Source organism: Salarias fasciatus, chromosome 10, assembly GCF_902148845.1.
Source record: "Salarias fasciatus chromosome 10, fSalaFa1.1, whole genome shotgun sequence".
NCBI lineage: Eukaryota > Metazoa > Chordata > Actinopteri > Blenniiformes > Blenniidae > Salarias > Salarias fasciatus.
This window is the reverse complement of record NC_043754.1, coordinates 97,501-120,000: the sequence shown is the minus strand read 5'-3', so window position 1 is coordinate 120,000 and position 22,500 is coordinate 97,501. Positions and strand designations below refer to the sequence as shown.

Sequence of the window (22,500 nt, the reverse complement as noted above, 5' to 3'; positions counted from 1 at the left end):
TTCGCCAGAAATGTTGTGTAGACATCGTGTGTTCACTACTCATACTGAAATTACCCAAGATGCAATGCAATGGACAGCGGTTGCAGCAGACAGAGCTTGCGCCGCCCGGCGGCCGGCGGGTGTGGTGGGAGGGGCTCGGGTAGGGGGGGCGGGGCCCTGGCCCCGCGACCTGGGTCCGGCCCCGGAGGGTGTGAGAAACTGCGCTTGCCGGCGGGCCGCACCGGGGGGCCCGGGGGTCCGCCGCCGGACCTCCGGAACCGACTCGGTGCGACGCCCGGGGCGGGCCCGCTCCGTAGGACCGCCGGGTGAGACGGCGCGTCTCGGCCCCGCCGCCGAGCGCCGACCCGCTCCGCCCCCCCTTACCCCCCTTCCCCCCCAGGGCGGGTCGGGGTTCCTGTGTGCTCTGATGCTCTCCTGCTTCTCTGCTTCTCTGACTCCCCCTGCTGGATCCTGGCTCACATTTCGCCGAATTCGTCCGAACAAAATCCTAAACGGCTGATATTCAGACAAATAAACGCCACGCTCGGCTCTGAACCACCACCTGTCGCCTAATTTAAAAAAAACTCTCGATGAAGTTCTACATTTGAAGAGTTTTGAGCTAAAGTGGTAGTGGTAGTAGTAGTAGTAGTAGTAGATTTATTTGGTCAGTAAGGAAAAAAAATAAACATTGTAACAATTGTGTACAATGATGGCATCATCATCATCATCATCATCATCATCATCATCGTCGTCTCCATCCACATAAGTTATTATCATCAGCATCAACAACAACAACTCATCAAAATCATCAACTTCATCATCCTGTGAGCGAAGGGTTCAGGCTGAAGTCAGAACTTATTTTGCCGAACCCTTTTCAACCAAAACAAAATGTTCCATATTTCATAGGAGAAAAGGAATAAAAGAAAAAAAAACCGTAGGCAAAAGACAAAGACAAGAAAAGAAAAGACAAAAAAAAAAAAACCAAAAAAAAAACCAAACAAACGGGAGAAGAGAAAACCAGGCTAATATCTATCGATATCATTAACAAGATAAGAGGAGTCCATTCAAAATCATTTTGGTTATTTTAGTTTATTTTCCCTGGGATTGATATTTTTCAAGAGTTTATCTTTTCAACTGCTTTTTAAATACTTTCAAGGTCTTGCATGTTTTTATACCCTCATCAAGTTCGCTCCACTCCAATTACTGAGATACATTTGCATTTTTTAATTGTTCTTACCCTATTTTGTTTTTTTTTAAATGCAAGCGCCCCTAAGATTAGAACAATTCTTTCTATGTTCGAACATACTTTGAATGCAGTTTGGAAGATTATTATAGTATGCTTTATAAATGACAGCTAATGTATTTAGATCAATAATGTCATATATTTATAATGTTTTTAACGCCACAAAAATGGGATTGGATGGTGCATAAAAATCAGCGTGACTAACAATACTAACTGCCTTTTTTGGAGTAAAAATATAGGCTCAATATTGACACTATAATTATTTCCCCATATTTCTGCCCCATAGGTAGGATATGGAAGGACTAGGGAATTGTATAATAACATAAGTGAGTTTTTATTTAATACTGATTTCATTTTTCCTATTACACCAACATTTTTTGCTAAGTTTGACTTTATAGTATGTATAAGTTGCTTCCAGCAGAGTTTATCATCGACTGTAATGCCTAGAAAGTTACTGGCCTGCACACGCTCAATTGTTGATTCATTGACATTTAAATTGATGTTGTTTTTTATTGTCTTATTTCCAAAGATAATGTATTTGGTTTTACTCAGATTCATGGACAGCTTATTATTGTCAAAATATTCTATAAGGAGTGTGAGCTCATGGGCCACTGTGGCCATGAGCCTGTGCAGGTCATTACCTGAGCAATAGAGACTCGTATCATCAGCATACAACAGGCACTTAGCATCATTTAATACATCAGGTGCGTCATTTATGTACATATTGAAGAGTTTGGGACCCAGTAAAGAGCCTTGCGGAACTCCATGTGTCATGAGTTGTTTTTTTGAGTTGACGTCGTTATAGTGTACATATTGTTCTCTATCGCTGAGGTAACTGTTCAACCATGCGGCAGCAGTGCCCCTGATGCCGTCTCTTTGAAGCTTTTCCATGAGTAATACATGATCGATGGTGTCAAAGGCTTTACTTAAATCAATAAAAACACCTACAGTATATTCTTTGTTGTCCATTGCAGTGGCAATGTCTTCAACAAGAGTCATGACTGCCATTAGGGTTGACCCATCTGATCAAAATCCGAATTGCTGATCACTGAGAAGGCTGTATTTTTCAACAAATTTATCCATCCTATTAACAAATAATTTCTCGAGGATTTTAGAGAATTGGGACAGTAGGGACATTGGTCTATAGTTAGTAAATGAGTGTTTATCACCGTTTTTATATATAGGGATTACTTTGGCTATTTTCGTTTGTTGTGGAAAAATACCAGTGAGAAAAGATTGGTTACAAATAAAGGTGAATGGTTTGACTACAAAATGAATTATATCTTTTATAAATGTCATGTCTATGCCACAGTGATCAGTTGATTTTTTATTCTTAAATTTATTTACAATGTCTATTATTTCCAATTCATCCACGTCTCTTAAAAAAAGAGAGTTTAAGGTGTGATTTTTAGCATTTCTGGATTCTGCTTGTACATTCTTGGACTGTTTGATTTTATCCTCTAATAAGGGTCCAACATTTGCAAAAAAATCATTAAAGCCATTAGCAATGTCTTTGGAGTCCGTAATTTCATTATTATTATTTATAAAATAATGGGGAAATTCCTTTCTTTTCTTACCATTTTTGATTATACTATTTAATATTTTCCATGTTCCTCAAACATCATTTTGATGGTGCTCTAATAACTTGTGATAATATAATTTCTTGTTAGTTCTGATTATACTGATAACTTATTTTTATATGTTTTATACCTCTGTTCAGTAACTTTAGTTCTATATTTTATGTATTGTCCATAAAGATCTTTTTTTTTCTTACAGGCATTCTCTATGCCACGTGTGATCCATGGCTTTTCCGATTCAACTTTGTTTTTGACGATATGTTTTTTTAATGGACAGTGTTTATCATATCGGTTAATTAGAATAGATTGAAAAACGTCATATGCTTGATCGGGGTGGGGGGTGGCGCAGACCTCCGCCCATGTTTGATGAAGTCGGTCTGCCTGAAGGGCAGCCATGGCTGCAGGTGTTCTGTGTCTCAATGCTTTGTGGGTTGCTGCTTGTGAGACGTGTGTCTTTGGTACAAGTTGATGAAAAATGCCGAAAACAGGTAAATGATCACTAACGTCAGCCTCAAGTAAACCAGCTGTGATTTCTCTATGTCGTTAGTGAAAATGTTATCTATCAAGGTGGCTGATTTCACTGAAATTCTACTGGTTTGAGGATCAGTGGAAAGAGATTGTTGGCATCCATTGAAGAAATGAAGTCAGATGTTTTTATACTGTTATAAGGATTCAGAAGGTTGATATTAAAATCCCCACAGATAATCTTATTCTTATTTGCCTCCATAAACAGCTTCCCAATGTTTTGGTTCAATGTATCTGAACAAGAACCCGGCGTTCTGTACACACAGCTTACTTGGATTTTTTTATAGTCTTCAAGTTCAATTTCGACGCTTATTCATTCCATGATCCCTTCAATGGAGGTGGTTTTACTTTCAACCAACCTACTTCTCAAATTTGAGTCAACATACAAGGCAACCCCCCCCCCCACTTCTTTTCCCATCTCTATTTAATATATATAATTCATATCCATTCAGTTTGACATCTAACCCTTTTTTGACCTCTACCCATGTCTCAGACATAGCAATGACACTGAATTTTTTAAACTTATTAAGGAATGCTTTTATATCATTATAATTTTTGTAAAGGCTTCTACAGTTTAAGTGTATAACTGTGAAGGCATTGTCTGTTTTGGGCTTATTGAATTGTTCATTATTATAATACTTACAGCTGTTCATTGAGGGAGTAATATAATTGTTATCCAGGTCTACGTCAGAACCAAACTCATTGCTTTTGTAATCCATAGAATCAAGTGTGTCTAGTTGTAGATTGTCAGAGTGTGTGTAGATCACTAGTATATGGCTCATATTTATCATCATCAGTTATGTCAGAGTCACCCAACATACCCCATGCGTCATTTAGATTCTCATCACTGTTTATCATACAGTATAATCGAGGTTGTTTACTATGAGATATACGATGATGAAATAGGATTCACACACACATCCACACACACAGTACAGACATACACCAAAGATTTCACAAGAGCTTCCAAACACTCTTAGTGTGTGCTGGGAGTGTTCAGATGTCTTCAGTCTGTCAGAGAAAAAATCAACAAAAAATCCAATGGACCACTGACTTTCGACAAAAATCTCAATTTGCTGGAGTCTCATTTTTATATCGTTCAACAACAAAAAGGAGCAAGAGGAAAGGAGTGTTCACAGTCTTCACAAAGTGACAGTTTTCCCAGCCAGTGTGAAAAAACTAAAAATGATAATGTGGTCCTCCATCCAGACTGTAAGTTTCTGCAGATGTCAGGTTTGGAAAGAATCTGTGGCATTACTCGCGCTGGTCGAGGTCTGTTAGTTCTCTTACCAGAATTACTGTGGCTTGTTCAGGGGTCCTTTCATTTGAATGAACACTTTGCCATTCCTCGTCCACGCTGCTTTGATCTTGTTGTTTCTTTTCACAAGGCGAGCATTTCTTGCGATCTCGGCGATCTCCTTGGTGAGGTGTTCGTTCAGGTAGACGTCTGAACCCTTTATTTCCTTCCCTGGCGTAGAAGCTCCATTTTATGCTTGCGGTTGACGAAACGCAATATCACAGCAGGCTTTGTCTCGTCTCTCCTCGGGAGAGTGTGGCACGCCGCGATATGGTTCGCGTCCACGATGATGTCCTTTTCGGCTAGAAAACGCAGCACTTGCCTTTCCAGCGTTAGCAGATGGGCGGCGTCCGCGTCCTCGCTCACATTTCTTCCGTTCTCTGTCGCTCTCGCGTACGAGCGAGGTCTAACATCCAGCCCGGTGATAATCGCATCCTCCATGCGAGTGTATTGCTCCAGATTGTCAATCCTCCTTTCAAGCTCAGCTATGGTTTTGTCCTTTTCCGCGATTGTTAGCTTGAGTTGTTTGACTTCATCGAACAGCTGCATGAGCTTGGTCAGCTGTTGAGTTACTTTCGTCAGCTCACCCGACATGCTGTCCAACGATTCACGGATTTCCTCCATTCCTCCGTCATTTTCATTCCCCTGTGCTTTCTTGGGTGGCGTTATGTCGGTTTTCCGTGATTTTTCGGTTTACACACGGCTTTGATTGCAGAAAACTTTGCTTTTGGTTTATCAGAACCAGAACCAGAAAAGTGAAATCAGCTTCAGCAGGTCGATTTCGACTCGGGGAGGAGTGCAATGGATTGTGGGTTATTATGTAGTATGCTGTAGTGTAAACGCTTTGCATACTGCCTGATGGACTGAGTATGCAGGATGCAGGATGGACAGTATGGGTATGGAAGTATGTAGCAGGCAGTGTGCGGTTTCAAACACAGCCATGCTTTTAGTATTTTGTCAGTTAGCTGCTAGTTTTTAGCATGAATGCTAACAGGCTGCTAGCTTTAGCATTGTCATTTCTCAGGAGAGATATACATTTTCCTACAGTATGGATTTTACAGGCTACATGCTAGCATGTGGCTGAGTTTGGAGTGGTGTGAAGCTAGCATACTGCCTTTAGCATTTTAGCCATGCTACGGCTAAACGTGAGCCAAGCCCAGTACATATCTGTTGAACCACAGATGGCGGAGACTCCGCGTTAGCTTTGACTGGAAGCTAACGTTCTAACGAGCTGCTCCGGGCGGCGGTTCTCGTTCTCGGATTGAGATCCGCTCCTGGAGCAGCCGGATCGTTTGTGGCGGATCCACAGTGAGCTAACTAGTTCCCCGACTGTCTGACAGACGACGGCGTTGTTCTCCTGGTGAAGAGCGGAAGGAACGGTTCTGTTCTCAAAGTTTCACTCTGCTGAATCCCGTCTGGTTCGGGTTCTGACACACTTCTGTCTTTTCTCTTCAAGGTGAATTTTACTGTTTAAACACTGAAGTGAGGTCCGGGTCCCGGTCTGGGTCAGGGTCCAGGTCCCAGTCTGGGTCAGGGTCCAGGTCCCGGTCCGGGTCAGGGTCCAGGTCCCGGTCTGGGTCAGGGTCCAGGTCCCGGTCTGGGTCAGGGTCCAGGTCCCGGTCCGGGTCAGGGTCCAGGTCCCGGTCTGGGTCAGGGTCCAGGTCCCGGTCTGGGTCAGGGTCCAGGTCCCGGTCCGGGTCAGGGTCCAGGTCCCGGTCCGGGTCAGGGTCCGGGTCCCGGTCCGGGTCAGGGTCCAGGTCCGGGTCAGGGTCCAGGTCCCGGTCTGGGTCAGGGTCCAGGTCCCGGTCTGGGTCAGGGTCCAGGTCCCGGTCCGGGTCAGGGTTCCGATCGGCCAACTTGTCCTGAAAAACATGGAGTCTGGTCCACGAATCAGGCTTTACAGCTCAGAGCTGAGAGGGGAGCTGCCAAAGCAGGTTCTCATGTTCTGAACATGCTAATGAAGCGTGTTCTCATGTTCTGAACATGCTAATGAAGCGTGTTCTCATGTTCTGAACATGCTAATGAAGCGTGTTCTCATGTTCTGAACATGCTAATGAAGCGTGTTCTCATGTTCTGAACATGCTAATGAAGCGTGTTCTCATGTTCTGAACATGCTAATGAAGCGTGTTCTCATGTTCTGAACATGCTAATGAAGCGTGTTCTCATGTTCTGAACATGCTAATGAAGCGTGTTCAGAGTTCAGGTGGAACAGCTGGTTTCTCTTCAGGCCGAGTTCAGTCAGCTAACAAGCTAACGCTACTGACATGCTACGCTACATTAGCGCCGCTACATACAGCAGCTACTATGAGACGCCATTATACTGCGTGTGAGTGTTTGTGTGTGTGTCTGTGTGTGCGTGCGTGCGTGTGTCTGTGTCTGTGTGTGTGTGTGTGTGTGTGTCTGTGTATGTGTGTGTGTGTGTTTGTGTGTGTGCATATGCATGCGTGTGTGCGCGCGCGTGTGTGTGTGTGAGGGTGTGTGCGCGTGTGTGTGTGTGTGCGCGTGAGTGTGTGTGCATATGCATGTGCGTGTGTGTGTGTGTGTGTGTGTGTGTGTGTGTGTGTGTGTATATGTGTGTGTGCGTGTGCGTGTGTGTGCGTGTGTGTGTGTGTGTGTGTGTGTGTGTGTGTATATGTGTGTGTGTGTGTGTGTGTGTGTGTGTGTGTGTGTGCTCCAGGTGCTAGCTGCTAGCGTTAACAGGACCTCATCTGTGCTTTGGTGTCAGCTGGAGAGCGAGTGATGAACGGATGAACAGATGAAAGAATGAAAGAGGAGCGCTGCAGAGGAACAGAGGAATGACCCAGAAACAGAAGAGGCGCCTCAGAACGATGGCAGCAGAGAACCGGAGAGAGAGAGAGAGAGAGAACCTGAGAGAGAGAGAGCCATGGAGAGAGAGAGCGAGAGAGAGAAAACCTGAGAGAGAGAACCTGACAGAGAGAGAGAGAACCTGAGAGAGAGAGAGAGAGCCATGGAGAGAGAGAGAGAACCTGAGAGAGAGAGCCATGGAGAGAGAGAGCGAGAGAGAGAGAGAGAGAAAACCTAAGAGAGAGAACCTGAGAGAGAGAGAGAACCTGAGAGAGAGAGAGAAAACCTGAGAGAGAAGCTGAGAGAGAGAGAGAACCTGAGAGAGAGAGAGCCATCGAGAGAGAGAGAGAGAGAGAGAGAGAGAGAGAACCTGAGAGAGAGAGAGAGATAGAGAGAACCTGAGAGAGAGAGAGCCATGGAGAGAGAGAGAGCCTGAGCAGTGTGTCTGCTCTCATCACTCCACAGCTGAGTGTTTGGCGGCGCGGTGGAGCAGTGGGTCGCACTCCCGCCTCACAGCAAGACGGTCCTGGGATCAAATACTGAGTTCTGAGTTTGCATGTTCTCCCTGTGTGTGTGGGTTCCCTCTGGGTTCTCGGGCTTCCTCCCACAGTCCAAAGACACAAATGTCCGGTTCACTGGTGACCCTGAACGCCTTAGTGTGACCAGGACCCTGTGGTGGTCCTGTGGTGGTCCTGTGGTGGTCCTGTGGTGGACCTGTGGTGGGCCTGTGGTGGTCCTGTGGTGGACCTGTGGTGGGCCTGTGGTGGGTCTGTGGTGGGCCTGTGGTGGTCCTGTGGTGGTCCTGTGGTGGGTCTGTGGTGGGCCTGTGGTGGTCCTGTGGTGGGCCTGTGGTGGACCTGTGGTGGTCCTGTGGTGGACCTGTGGTGGGCCTGTGGTGGGCCTGTGGTGGTCCTGTGGTGGGCCTGTGGTGGTCCTGTGGTGGGTCTGTGGTGGTCCTGTGGTGGGCCTGTGGTGGGCCTGTGGTGGTCCTGTGGTGGGTCTGTGGTGGTCCTGTGGTGGGCCTGTGGTGGGCCTGTGGTGGTCCTGTGGTGGACCTGTGGTGGTCCTGTGGTGGACCCTGCAGGTTCCACCTCAGCTGACAGAGAACGTCTTCATGAGTTTGATCGGGTTCCTGGAACCAGACTGTGTGGTTCTGAAGGTTGGACGGGTTCTGATGCGGTTCTGGTTCCTGGTCAGAACACGGAGAGCCGGTCCTCCACGTTAACCCGTCTCTGTCTGTGTCGTCTCTCTAGAACCGATCCCGCCCGGACCCGGCCAGAACCTCCGCATCGGTACAGTCCTACACTGAGGTGAGTCTCAGAACCGCCGCTCCAGTTCTTTCATGTTCGTTTGGTGTTGGACCCGCCGTGCAGAGTCCTGGACCGGATCCTGGTTTTAGTCCCTGTTAGAGTCCTGGTTTTAGTCCTGGTTGGAGTCCTGGTTTTAGTCCCGGTTGGAGTCCTGGTTTTAGTCCCGGTTGGAGTCCTGGTTTTAGTCCCGGTTAGAGTCCTGGTTTTAGTCCTGGTTTTAGTCCTGGTTAGAGTCCTGGTTTTAGTCCTGGTTGGAGTCCTGGTTTTAGTCCTGGTTTTAGTCCCGGTTGGAGTCCTGGTTTTAGTCCTGGTTTTAGTCCCGGTTGGAGTCCTGGTTTTAGTCCTGGTTTTAGTCCCGGTTGGAGTCCTGGTTTTAGTCCCGGTTGGAGTCCTGGTTTTAGTCCTGGTTTTAGTCCCGGTTGGAGTCCTGGTTTTAGTCCCGCTTGGAGTCCTGGTTTTAGTCCTGGTTGGAGTCCTGATTTTAGTCCTGGTTTTAGTCCCGGTTGGAGTCCTGGTTTTAGTCCTGGTTTTAGTCCCGGTTGGAGTCCTGGTTTTAGTCCCGCTTGGAGTCCTGGTTTTAGTCCTGGTTGGAGTCCTGGTTTTAGTCCTGGTTTTAGTCCCGGTTGGAGTCCTGGTTTTAGTCCTGGTTTTAGTCCCGGTTGGAGTCCTGGTTTTAGTCCCGGTTGGAGTCCTGGTTTTAGTCCTGGTTTTAGTCCCGGTTGGAGTCCTGGTTTTAGTCCCGGTTGGAGTCCTGGTTTTAGTCCCTGTTAGAGTCCTGGTTTTAGTCCCGGTTAGAGTCCTGGTTGGAGTCCTGGTTTTAGTCCCAGTTGGAGTCCTGGTTGGAGTCCTGGTTTTAGTCCTGGTTGGAGTCCTGGTTTTAGTCCCGGTTGGAGTCCTGGTTTTAGTCCCGGTTGGAGTCCTGGTTTTAGTCCCGGTTGGAGTCCTGGTTTTAGTCCCGGTTGGAGTCCTGGTTGGAGTCCTGGTTTAGTCCTGGTTGGAGTCCTGGTTTTAGTCCCGGTTGGAGTCCTGGTTTTAGTCCCAGTTGGAGTCCTGGTTGGAATCCTGGTTTTATTCCTGGTTGGAGTCCTGGTTGGAGTCCTGGTTGGAGTCCTGGTTTTAGTCCTGGTTGGAGTCCTGGTTTTAGTCCTGGTTGGAGTCCTGGTTTTAGTCCCGGTTGGAGTCCTGGTTTTAGTCCTGGTTGGAGTCCTGGTTGGAGTCCTGGTTGGAGTCCTGGTTTTAGTCCCGGTTGGAGTCCTGGTTTTAGTCCCTGTTAGAGTCCTGGTTTTAGTCCCGGTTAGAGTCCTGGTTGGAGTCCTGGTTTTAGTCCCAGTTGGAGTCCTGGTTGGAGTCCTGGTTTTAGTCCTGGTTGGAGTCCTGGTTTTAGTCCCGGTTGGAGTCCTGGTTTTAGTCCCGGTTGGAGTCCTGGTTTTAGTCCCGGTTGGAGTCCTGGTTTTAGTCCCGGTTGGAGTCCTGGTTGGAGTCCTGGTTTTAGTCCTGGTTGGAGTCCTGGTTTTAGTCCCGGTTGGAGTCCTGGTTTTAGTCCCAGTTGGAGTCCTGGTTGGAATCCTGGTTTTATTCCTGGTTGGAGTCCTGGTTGGAGTCCTGGTTGGAGTCCTGGTTTTAGTCCTGGTTGGAGTCCTGGTTTTAGTCCTGGTTGGAGTCCTGGTTTTAGTCCCGGTTGGAGTCCTGGTTTTAGTCCTGGTTGGAGTCCTGGTTGGAGTCCTGGTTGGAGTCCTGGTTTTAGTCCCGGTTGGAGTCCTGGTTTTAGTCCTGGTTGGAGTCCTGGTTTTAGTCCCGGTTGGAGTCCTGGTTTTAGTCCTGGTTGGAGTCCTGGTTGGAGTCCTGGTTGGAGTCCTGGTTTTAGTCCTGGTTGGAGTCCTGGTTGGAGTCCTGGTTGGAGTCCTGGTTTTAGTCCCGGTTGGAGTCCTGGTTTTAGTCCTGGTTGGAGTCCTGGTTTTAGTCCTGGTTGGAGTCCTGGTTTTAGTCCCGCCCAGCGACTCAGGTCTCTCTGAACTCAGGGTTCTCACGTTCAGCTCCGCCGGGTTTCCAGCGTCTGAAGTTCTGCGTGTTTCTGAGGAACCTGGATCATATGGGAGGTTCTACGGAGAACCCTGAAGTGGCTCCTGGACCATGTCCACGTTCAGCTGGCTGAGCCCGGACTACTGGATGGCTGCCTTTCACTTCCTGTTTGGGTCTAGATGAGACGAAGTGACGTCACTTCCTGTTTGGTGACTTCACTTCCTGTTTGGGTCTAGATGAGAGGAACAGTCACTTTTTTATTTATTTATTTATTATTAATTAATTTATTTGTTTCTTTCGTTTAAAACAACAACACAAAAACAAAAACAAAATGATAAGAATACAACAACGTCAGTTTGGACACGAAACAAACCAGAGAAAAGGAGCAGAAAGAAGAACAATCTTATTCCATCGGCCCCTTCACACACTAATTATTTAAACTGATACAAATGAACAATACTCAAAAACTCAATTTCACTCAATCAATTTTTTTCACAGCAACAACTTAGTTTTCCTTTTCATATTCATCCAACGCGGATTTTTTTATGTTTCTTAAACGTCATAATTGTTTTACACTCTTTGATTTCCTGTTTCAGAGCATTCCATAAGTTCACTCCTTTCACCGCACTGCTTCTTTCTTTGATTTTGGTTCTAAATCTGGGTTTTTTTTAACACGTCTATTCCTTTAAGATTGTATATACTAGTTCTATTTTCAAATATAATCTGAAGATTAGCAGGCAATAATTTCCACTTGGCCTTGGACATTATCTTTAGGATACTTAAATCAACGATGTCGTGGAATTTCAATACTTTCAGTTTGATAAACAATGGATTAGGTGGTTCTCGGTAATGACTGTAATTATCCTTAAAGCCCTTTTTTGTAAAATGACAATTGTCTGTAAATAGGTTTTACATGCCGTGCCCCACACTTCAACACAATAAGTGAGATATGGTAAAATCAATGTGTTATACAACGTTAACAAAGCACAACTGTTCAGAAAAAACGTAACTCTGTGTAACACAGAAATGGCTTTCCCAACTTTCCCTTTGGTGTAATTAATGTGAGATTTCCACTTTAGATCGTCATCAATCATCACTCCTAAGAATTTTGTTTGTTACACGATGGATTTCAACTCCATCTAGTTCGAGTTTTACTTTCACTTTTTCCTTTTTATCATTAAACAACATAAAATTTGTTTTTTTGGCATTTAGGATCAATCCGTTTAGATCAAACCAGTGTTTTATTACTTTCAATTCTTCATTCACCACTTTTGTGACTTCTTGTATGCTTTTACCTGAATTAAATAGTGTGGTATCGTCTGCAAATAGAATTTTCCCACGGTTGGACACTTTAGCAAAGTCATTCATGTACAAAATGAATAATTTTGGCTCAAGTATTGAACCTTGGGGCACTCCACATTTAATTTCCGTAATTCAGATTTAGTGTCATTAATATGTACATATTGGTTTCTGTTTTCCAAGTAACTTGAGAGCCAATGGTGAGCTAGTCAATAGTATGTGTCTGCAGAGCCGGAGGCAGCACTTTCAGGACCGCGCTGTGAGGGCCGCGCTGCGCCCCCTATCGAGCCATAGTTGAATAACCGGAACCGCACCGTCAGGACCCCGCTTTAGCGCCCCCTATCGAGCTATACCGCCAGGACCGCTCTGTCAGACCCACGCTTCAGCGTCCCAATCCAGACCAAGCTGAAGAACCGAGCAGCACCGCGAGGACCGGGGCTTTTTACTGTCGTGAAGGATGATTACTGAAAATATTTGTACAATTTAAAATGTTTAAGGAGCAAAGTATAAATTGGTGTACTGTTTATAATAAACGGTTTACTAAGCAAAATACTTATTGGTTCTTATCAAGACATTCTACCTGCTCAGTTGACGCTCACCTGCCAGTGGAAGCGTTAATCGCCATGATGAATGACCGCTGAGACGTGAGTACTGACTGTCGACTGTTTTATTACTTTAACATGACAACACAAAGTAACGTTTGTTTAGAACGTTTTATTCTTTCATGTTTGTGACATCCTTAGTTGTGTGGCACAGCTTTTGTTAACTTCCTAAACTGCAAGAAACAAGTCGTTTGCTTGAGCTCAACTTACAGTCTAACTACCAGTGTTATAACAGCATTTGTAAAACCAAGTTTGTTCAGTGATTTGTGTAACTGCATCAGAGCCATATTTTAGTAGCTTTACCTCCAAATGATGACGATGAACTCCAGCCAGCATCTTAATTAACACTTCATTAGATGGTATAAGTATGTCCAAACGTCTCGAACAATTAAATTATGCTGTGATAACCTTCGATGCGAAGGAATACTGTTAATAAGATATAATACTATATAAATATTTTCTTTCAAGATATTTTTATCTGTTAGTTTTTTTTTGTCTTTTCATGTGTCACAGTAGAGAAAACAGATATATTAATTTAGCTGCATTACTGTTAGTGGTGCTCCTGTTGCGCTTTACATTTACTTCATAGTTAATCGTTTCACCATCATATTATGTTTTTTTGTCGAGGCATTTATTTCTAGCACTCATTGTTGATGTCGGATTATTCTTCACCGTCTACTGGACATCCTGAGTCATCCTGTGGCATTATCCAGAATAAATCCAGTAAAGTACATGTTGTCAGGTTCTAGGATTAGGCCCAATTCATGTGTAGTTGTGCTTGTAAAATGATCTAAAAATGTTCATTTCTCTTATTTTGCAGATCCATACAACAATTCAACAAGGGCCCCCCCGCCGGCTGACCAGGCGCCGCTCTGGTGGCCTCTGTCCACTCTGCTCCACTTTGTTCCAGCCAACAACACTGAGTACAGCCAGAGCCATCTTAAAAGAGCTGTTATCTCTGAAGGTGAGGCTTCACACTATTTTTAATGAAATACAAATGGTGTAAAAAATGTTGAATGAATGAATACTAACAATTTAGTCAGTAGGTGGCGCTCACTTTTTGGCATGAAATGTTTACAATTAAAAATGTATTTTGCCTTAGTGAAAAGGTGAAATATGCCCACTTTATTGGATATGTCCATGCTATGTACACTTCTGCATCCCTCAGAATGTGAGGGCACAGACTCTGCAGCAGGAGTCGGCGCCTCATTAATTCAGTTTTGTTTATAAATGTATATAAAAAAACAATAAAATATAAATGTGTCTCCAGAGTTGTCCTTGTTGAGCACCTCTTTTCACCTTTTTAAACTACCTTGTTTGAAATGCAGAGATATAATTCCATATGATTTCCATAATTCTTCAAATGGCAGTCTTAGAAACCAAGTAATCATTATAAGCAATATTTTGGTTGAAATAAACTTTAGTTTTTATCTTTTTTTTGGTCAAATACCGTTTGTAAATTACATATACATCTTACATGTTGTATGTTATATAGTTAGTTATCTTACTGTTATAAAAATCATGGTCCTGACAGTGCGGTTGTTCAACTATAGCTCGATAGGGGGCGCTAAAGCGGGGTCCTCACGGTGCGGTCCTGATGGCGCGGCCCTGAAAGTGCTGCCTCCGGCTCTGCAGCGCTACCCTTCTCGAGCTACTCCTCTGATGCCATACTTACTCATGTTTTTTAGTCATTTTGAATGATTGATGACGTCAAAAGCTTTTAGTAAATCGATGAAAATACTTAAAAAATAATTATTATCGATCTCTGTTGCAATTTTTTCTGTGAATTCCATTATTGCCAGTGCTGCGGAACGATTAGCCCGAAAACCAGATTGACTATTGTCCAAAATACTTTGTTTCTGTAAGAAATTGTCAAGTCTTGTTGAAAATACCTTCTCCAATATTTGTGAAAACTGTGGCAGTAATGAGACTGGACGATCGTTAGAGAAGTTGTGTTTATCACTGCTTTTACAGAAGGGTATGACTTTGGCCAATTTCATCCTATCAGGGAAAACTCCCGTGGTTGAAGATAGATTACAAATGTGAGCGAACGGCTCAATGACAAATTCGATTATATGTTTCACAATGATCATATCCAACCCCTCACCATCAGTCCACCTCTTATTTCCAAAGTTTTGTACAATTTTTAAGATTTCCTCCTTTTCCACCTTTTCAAGAAAAATACTGTTTATGTGATTATTTATTAAATTTTCATCTGTATTAGGATTTTTTGGAATATTCGCTGTGAGATTTGGTCCCACATTAGCAAAGTGTTCACAAAATTCATTTGTAATTTCTTTTTCATCATATATTTCAATATTTTCCTTCACAAAGTACTTTGGATAGAAGTTTTTCTTCTTTTGTGTTTATTACCTTGTTTAATATTCCCCAAGTTGACTTTATATTATTTCTATTTTCATTCCGTTGTTCACTGTAGTAATCTTTCCTCCTCTTTCTGATTATCCATACTAGTTTGTTTTTATATTTCTTATACTTGTTTTCAGCTTCTTTTGTTTGTTCTTTCAAAAAACTTCTGTATAAGTAATTTTTCTTTTTGCAAGCATTTTTTATTCCCTTCGTCATCCATGGTTTATCATTTCTTTTCTTTCTATTTGTTATTAATGCACAATTTTTATTATACAAATCAATAACTGTATTAATAAAAGCGTTGTCGGCTGCATTAACATCATCAACATAGACTGCATCCCAGTTTTGTTTCATAAGATCTTCCTTTCATGCTCTTAGTGCTTCCACTGATCTGTTTCTTGACATTATTATACTCTTGCTTTGCTTTACGTTATGCTTGTACCTGCACACAGCAAATCTGGGTAAATGGTCACTTATGTCGGACGGCAGGATCCCACTCAGCACGTCTCCAGTAATATTAGTAAAAATGTTATTGATGATTGTTGCACTCTTGGCTGTGATTCTTGTTGGTTTATGTATCAGGTGAAAAAGTCCCATACTATTCTTTGCACTTAAGAAGTCCATTACTTTATAATCATTCTTGTTTCCTAAGTTAATGTTAAAGTCACCACATATGATCTGCTTTTCATTTCTATGTCTCTCAATCCGTTCCATTAAACTATCAGTAAATTAATAATAATAATAATAATAAATTTTATTTATAACGCACTTTACACTTGATTACAAGTCTCAGAGTGCTACAGACAAAACAATAAGATAAAATACAGTACATCAGTCGACAAGAGATAAAAACAAGAGATGAAAAAAAAATCACTGCCTAGCAGTAGGCTTTTCTAAAAAAGATGGGTTTTGAGGCCTTTCTTAAAGGCTGCCACCGTCTGTGGGGCCCTGAGGTGGTCTGGAAGAGCGTTCCACAGACGGGGGGCAGCAGCCTCAAAGGCTCGGTCCCCCATGGTCTTGAGCCGGGTCCTGGGCGGGAGCAGACGGTGCTGCTGGCCTGACCGGGTCCTGGTGGAGGTGTGTGGTGCGATCAGGTCTGTGAGATAAGTGGGGGCATCACCGTGGAGACAGTGGTGGGTGTGCAGGAGGATTTTGTATTCAATACGGAGGTGAATGGGAAGCCAGTGGAGGGTGTGAAGGATGGGGGTGATGTGCTCGTGTTTCCACCCTCATCAGGACCCTGGCAGCGCTGTTCTGAACATACTGGAGCTTTTGGAGGCTCCTGCCAGGGATCCCGATGAGGAGTGCGTTGCAGTAGTCCAGCCTGGAGGAGACAAAGGCATGGACAAGTCTCTGCAGCAGGGAGAGAAAGTGAAGAACGGAGTTTAGAGATGTTACGGAGGTGGAAGAAGGAAGTTTTGCAAATGTGGTTGACATGATTGTCAAAGGAGAGGTGGGGGTCAAATTTGACCCCGAGGTTTGTTACAGAGGGAGAGAGGGGGATGCTATGACCGAAAAGAGAAACGGAAACGATGGGAGAAGAGTGAAGTTGATGGGGGGTACCGGTTTGAATGGCTTCAGTTTTTGAGCCATTCAGCTGCAGGAAGTTTTGACTCATCCATGCCCCCATCTCATCCAGGCAGGAGCTGAGGGGGGCAGTGGAGGAGGGGGGGCAGAAGGGGAGACCTTGAGGTTGAGCTGTGTGTCGTCAGCATAGCAATGGAAGTTAATTCCATGCTTGCTAGCGACACATCCGAGGGGAAACATGTAGATGGTGAAGAGGGTGGGGCCGAGCACGGAGCCCTGGGGGACCCCACAGGTGACAGTGTGGGGGCGGGACTTAGCGTCCCCCAGGACCACGTGCTCGGTCCTTTCCGTGAGGTAGGAGTGAAACCAGTGAAGGGCGGAGCCGGAGAGGCCGATGTGGTGCTGGAGGCGGTGCAGGAGGATGTGGTGGTCGATGGTATCGAACGCAGCAGAGAGGTCGAGGAGAATAAGGAGGGATGTGGAACCGGAGTCAGAGGCCATGAGGAGATCATTGGTCACTCTGATGAGAGCTGTTTCAGTGCTGTGGGAGGGGCGGAAACCAGATTGGAATTTTTCGTAAAGACCGTTGGTTTTGAGATGGTCGTGCAGTTGATGTGACACTACTCTTTCAAGAATTTTGGAGAGGAATGGAAGGTTTGAGATGGGACGGTAACTAGCGAGCGGTTCCGGGTCGAGAGTGGGTTTTTTTAAGTGTGGTTTTATGAGAGCTGTTTTAAGGGAGGTTGGGATGGTTCCAGAAGCAAGAGAGAGATTAATGATTTTGGTTATGAAGGGACTGATGAGTTTGGAGTGGCTTTTTAGCAGAAGGGAGGGCAGGGGATCTAAGGAGCAAGTGGATGGTTTTGAGGAACGGATGATTTTCTCGACCTCATGCTGCGTCGTGAGAAAAAATTGAGAGAGTTTTTTGCTGGATGTGGTTGGGGTAAATGGGAAGGGGTTGGATGTAACTGACAGTGTGGAATGGAGATTGTGAATTTTTGAAGTGAAGAAATCCAAGAATTTGTTGCAGTTAGTTACTGTTGGGGAGTGGTGAGAAGGAATCTGTGGTTTCAGAAGGTGTTGGATGGTGGAGAAAAGTTTTTTGGAATTTCCTGGGTTGTTGTGTATGATTGTAGAATAGTGTCCTGACCTTGCAGTGGACAGAGCTTTGGCGTAAGCTCTTTGGTGTTCCCGGTAGGCCAACTTATGCACCGTCAGACCAGATCTTATGTAGGCCCGCTCCAAGACAAGAAATTGTTGTGCACAGTTGTGTGGTGGGCTGTGTGTGTGTGATACACACAGCTTATCAGAGTGTTTTTCTCAGTTGTAGATATAATTTCGACTGTTACAATTTCGATGCCATCATTTTCAATCAGTGTTATGTCCTTTACAGGTTTACATTTCAAATCAAACTCACATATAAGGCCACACCCCCTCCTCTTTTACCGATTCGATTCACTGCAAACAGCTCATAACCATTTAGTGTGACCTCTCTCGTTACGTCATCCCTGAACCACGTTTCCGTTACTGCAATGATATTAAATTGTTTCTTGAAATTATTCAGGTAATCATTCATTTCTGCTAATTTACTGCAAAGACTTTCTCTTCACACTGTACACTGCTGACTTTGCTCACAGATCTGCTGCGTGTCATGTGCAGAAGTATTCAGATTACACTGCGATTGTGGCATGTGTGAAGGGTAGGGATGAAAAGGAGTCCAGGGAGCTCATCGCGGGATTCACCACCTGGAGCAGGGACAACGGTCTCATTCTGAACACCTCTAAGACGAAGGAGATGATCATTGACTTTGGCAGGAAGCCTCTCATCAACCTGTCATCATCGACAGAGAGAGTATTGAGGTTGTTCACACCTATAAATACTTGGGTGTGCACCTTGACCACAGACTGGACTGGTCGGAGCAGCTCGGGTTCTGGATAAGAAAGGACAGAGCAGGCTGTTTTTCCTGAGGAGACTTAAATCCTCTGACCTGTGTGGTGACATGCTGGACATTTTCTACCAGTCTGTTGTTGCAGGTGCTGTTTTCTTTGGGGTTGTCTGTTGGGGCGGCAGTATGACAAAAAGAGACAGCAGTCGGCTGGACAGACTGATCAGGAGGTGTGTGTCTGTGATGGGGAGGAAGGTGGACTCTGTTGGAGCAGTCTTGGAGAGGAGGATGAGGCTCTAATGCAGAGTATCTTGAGGAACTCCAAACATCCACTGCACCACACAGTTGCAGCTCAAAAAAGTGAGCGGAGTAACAGGCTGCTGTCACTGCGCTGCAGAACTGAGGCTTCAGGAGGTCGTTCATCCCCTCAGCAATCAGGCTGTATAACAGATGAGCCTGAGCCAAACCAAGTACAATCCGAGCACTTGTATTTATTGTACTGTTATTTATTTGCATGTGTATGATCTGTGAGCTGCTGGACACCGGAATTTCTCCCTTGGGAGATTAATAAAGTTTTTATCTATCTATCTATCTATCTATCTATCTAGACTTCGACTGTTAACATGGATAATTGACAAGGTATCTGCTTCAGTGTGCTGGGCGCTGAATTTGTCCTCAGTATAGTGTTCACAGTCCTTGGACATTAAATGTCCATTTAGGTTTCTGTCTCATTCATGAATCTGATCCATGATTGTCTGTTGCTTTCTCCAGTTGTTTAAGATGTTTGAACACAAGTCCATTCATTTGAGTTATTTGTATTTCACCAGATCATCCATGTTCCTGATTTGTATTGCATTTGCTCCTTCTGTGACCCGGATCCAGACTCTACAATTCCAGACCCAAGTTGCCACTATTTTGTTGTGTTTTTTCAAGAATCTTGCTTCTCTTGCTATGTCTGTCACTTCACTTCCTGTTTGGTGACTTCACTTCCTGTTTGGGTCTAGATGAGAGGAACTCGGTGCGTTCACGATGGCAAAGCCAGAGGCAGAGCTAGACGGAGTAGACGGCGCCGTGGGGCGGAGTTATAAGTCAGCCTCCAACTCGGACAACCCTATGTTCTCCATGTTTGTGTTTGTCATGACTCCCACAGTGGGGGGTGTTTACAGCCCCCCCCCCCCCCCCCGCTGTCAGAGGGGTAATTTTTTTTTTCTTATTAAAAACAAAAGAATTCCTCATTTCTTTCGTGTGTCACATTGTGCTAATTCATATTCAGTTAACTGAAATCAAAAAAAAAAAAAATAATAATAATACTTTTAAGTTACATGTGACGGTGCTGCTGCTGCAAGTGTGGACCAGGCGTCAAGGGGGGGCAGACTGCCTCGCCCCCTCAGTCAAAATATAGTATTTCATTTAAAACATTAAGTTTTCAGTCTATTATGTCCTTAAAAACAACAGAAACTCTGCTGGCTTGCTCAGATCAATATGAAGTGCTGTGCTGTTCAAAAGTCAAAAAAAGAGGAGACTGCAGCTCTGCTGAAGCTGAGAGCTGCTTATTGATCATTTGTTTTTGTTTTTTTTGTTTTTACTATTTGTGCTTTTTAGCAGTGTGGTTAATGATCATACGTTGTTGGACATGGTGGAACAGGCCTCTGATCTGTGGATTCTGTTTTTGTGCTGCTGCGTTACTTTTTCGGCACATATGCCCCCCCCCCCCCCCCCCCTACACTGGGCTGGAGCCGGGACTGGGTGTTTATTTATGCAAATAAAGCCTGTTGTCATCAAACTGATGAGGAGTGGGCTGGGGTCCAGTCCCCGGCCGGTCTGAACCAGACCGCTGGGCCAGGCAGGGTGAGTTGCTCTCCAGCAGCTCACCGCGGCTCCTCTGGGACCGATCTGGTTCGGGTCTCGCGGGTTTTCGACGCCCTACGTAGGTCCTACGTATCAGTGACCCGGGCCACATCTGGGCGGGGCGGCTCAGAAGTCTTAAAGGTCTGCCTCTGGCTTTCTCATGTCGAACGCACCTACTGTCACTTCACTTCCTGTTTGGTGACGTCACTTCCTGTTTGGGTCTGGATGAGAGGAAGTGACTTCACTTCCTGTTTGGTGACTTCACTTCCTGTTTGGATCTGGATGAGAGGAACAGTAGGTGCGTTGGACGTGAGAAAGCCAGAGGCAGACCTTTAAGACTTCTGAGCCGCCCCGCCCAGATGTGGCCCGGGTCACTGATACGTAGGACCTACGTAGGGCGTCGAAAACCCGCGAGACCCGAACCAGATCGGTCCCAGAGGAGCTGCTGTGAGCTGCTGGAGAGCAACTGACCCTGCCTGGCCCAGCGGTCTGGTTCAGACCGGCCGGGGATCGGACCCCAGCCCTCTCCTCATCAATGGTAACACGCTTCATTTGCATAAATACACACCCCCACGGTGGGAGTCATGAGAAACACAAACATGGAGAACACAGGGCTGTGCGAGTTGGAGGCAGACTGATAACTCCGCCTCGCGGCGCCGTCTGCTTCGTCTAGCTCCGCCTACCTCTGGCTTTGCCATCTTGAACGCACCTAATGACTTCACTTCCTGTTTGGGTCTGGATGAGAGGAACAGTGACTTCACTTCCTGTTTGGTGACTTCACTTCCTGTCTGGGTCTGGCTGAGGAGGACAGACGTTCCTCCAGCTGGACTGTCTCCTGTCTGTCAGGATGGTCCTGATGTTCCGTCCAGCCCTGTCGCCACTAAATGACGTTCTGCGTTCTCGGTACGTTCCTCTGCAGAACCAACACTCTCCCTGAGTCCGGTCAGCTGTGGCAGGTTTTCATTCCATCGGTTAAAAAGTTTTTAGCTCTTCTTTCACCGTGTTCCCGGTCGGAACGACCCGGATCCTCTTTGGGTTCTCGCTGCAGCAGCAGAGGCTCCGTCAGGAAAAAGAAAAGAAAGCATCTTTCCGGATGAGCGATCGGAGAACCGCAGGAGGAATTCATGTCAGGTAGAACCAGGGAGGAGACGGCGGAACACTCTGATAAATATGGATTTCTGCTACGCCGTCCAGGCCTGGTTCTCCGTCACTCACTGCCGTCCGATACGTGAACAGGAAGTGAAAGTCGTCTGGCTCGCTGCGGAACCAGACGGAACGTGGCTGATTCATTAAAGAGATGGAACATGAAAGAACCGCAAAGAACCTGAAGGAACATGAAGGAAACTGAAGAAACATGAAAACTCTGGGCTTCCAGACCTGGTGGGGGCGGGGCCTGGTGGGGGCGGGGTCCGGTGGTGGGCGGGGCCTGTTGGGGCGGGGCCGGAGCAGATGAGTGCTGCTGCGGCGTTCCAGCGCTCCGGTCTCCTGACGCCCCATCACGTCCTCTGAAGCCGTCCCGAACACACCTGTCCAGTGTAGCCCGCTTCGGCTGTTTCCAGGCCAGCTGTGGAGCCCTGTCTCCTGGCCTGGAGGCGGAGTGCCGGGCTCGGACCGGACCGGGCCGGACCGGGCCGGGCCGGACCGGACCAGACCGGACCGGGCCGGGCCGGGCCGGACCGGGCATCCAGGGTCCCTGAGGCCGCAGTTCCCTCAGTGTGGGTTCTCCACTGACGGAACTCTGACGGTTCCTCTGCAGCAGCAGCATGTTCTCTCTCTGATGATTCTACTGGAGCCGAAAACACAACACCGTCACTCAGGAAAAACAACACCGTCACTCAGGAAACACAACACCGTCACTCAGGAAACACAACACCGTCACTCAGGAGACACAACACCGTCACTCAGGAAACACAACACCGTCACTCAGGAAACACAACACCGTCACTCAGGAAACACAACACCATCACTCAGGAAACACAACACCGTCACTCAGGAAACACAACACCGTCACTCAGGAAACACAACACCGTCACTCAGGAAACAACACCGTCACTCAGGAAACACAACACTGTCACTCAAGAAACAACACCGTCACTCAGGACACAACACCGTCACTCAGGAAACACAACACCGTCACTCAGGAAACAACACCGTCACTCAGGAAACACAACACCGTCACTCAGGAAACACAACACCGTCACTCAATAAACACAACAC

General features: G+C 45.7%; 1 protein-coding gene across 1 annotated transcript in view; it reads right to left on the bottom strand.

Moving 5' to 3' along the window:
- LOC115395143 (H-2 class II histocompatibility antigen, E-S beta chain-like) overlaps positions 1–17,051 on the bottom strand; it is a 56,324-nt gene extending 39,273 nt beyond the window's left edge. Inside the window, exon 1 of the mRNA XM_030100538.1 lies at positions 16,789–17,051. Within this exon, the coding sequence (XP_029956398.1) occupies positions 16,789–17,051 (263 nt within the window). The remainder of the gene's footprint in view (positions 1–16,788) is intronic.
- Between the last annotated feature and the right edge of the window lie 5,449 nt (positions 17,052–22,500).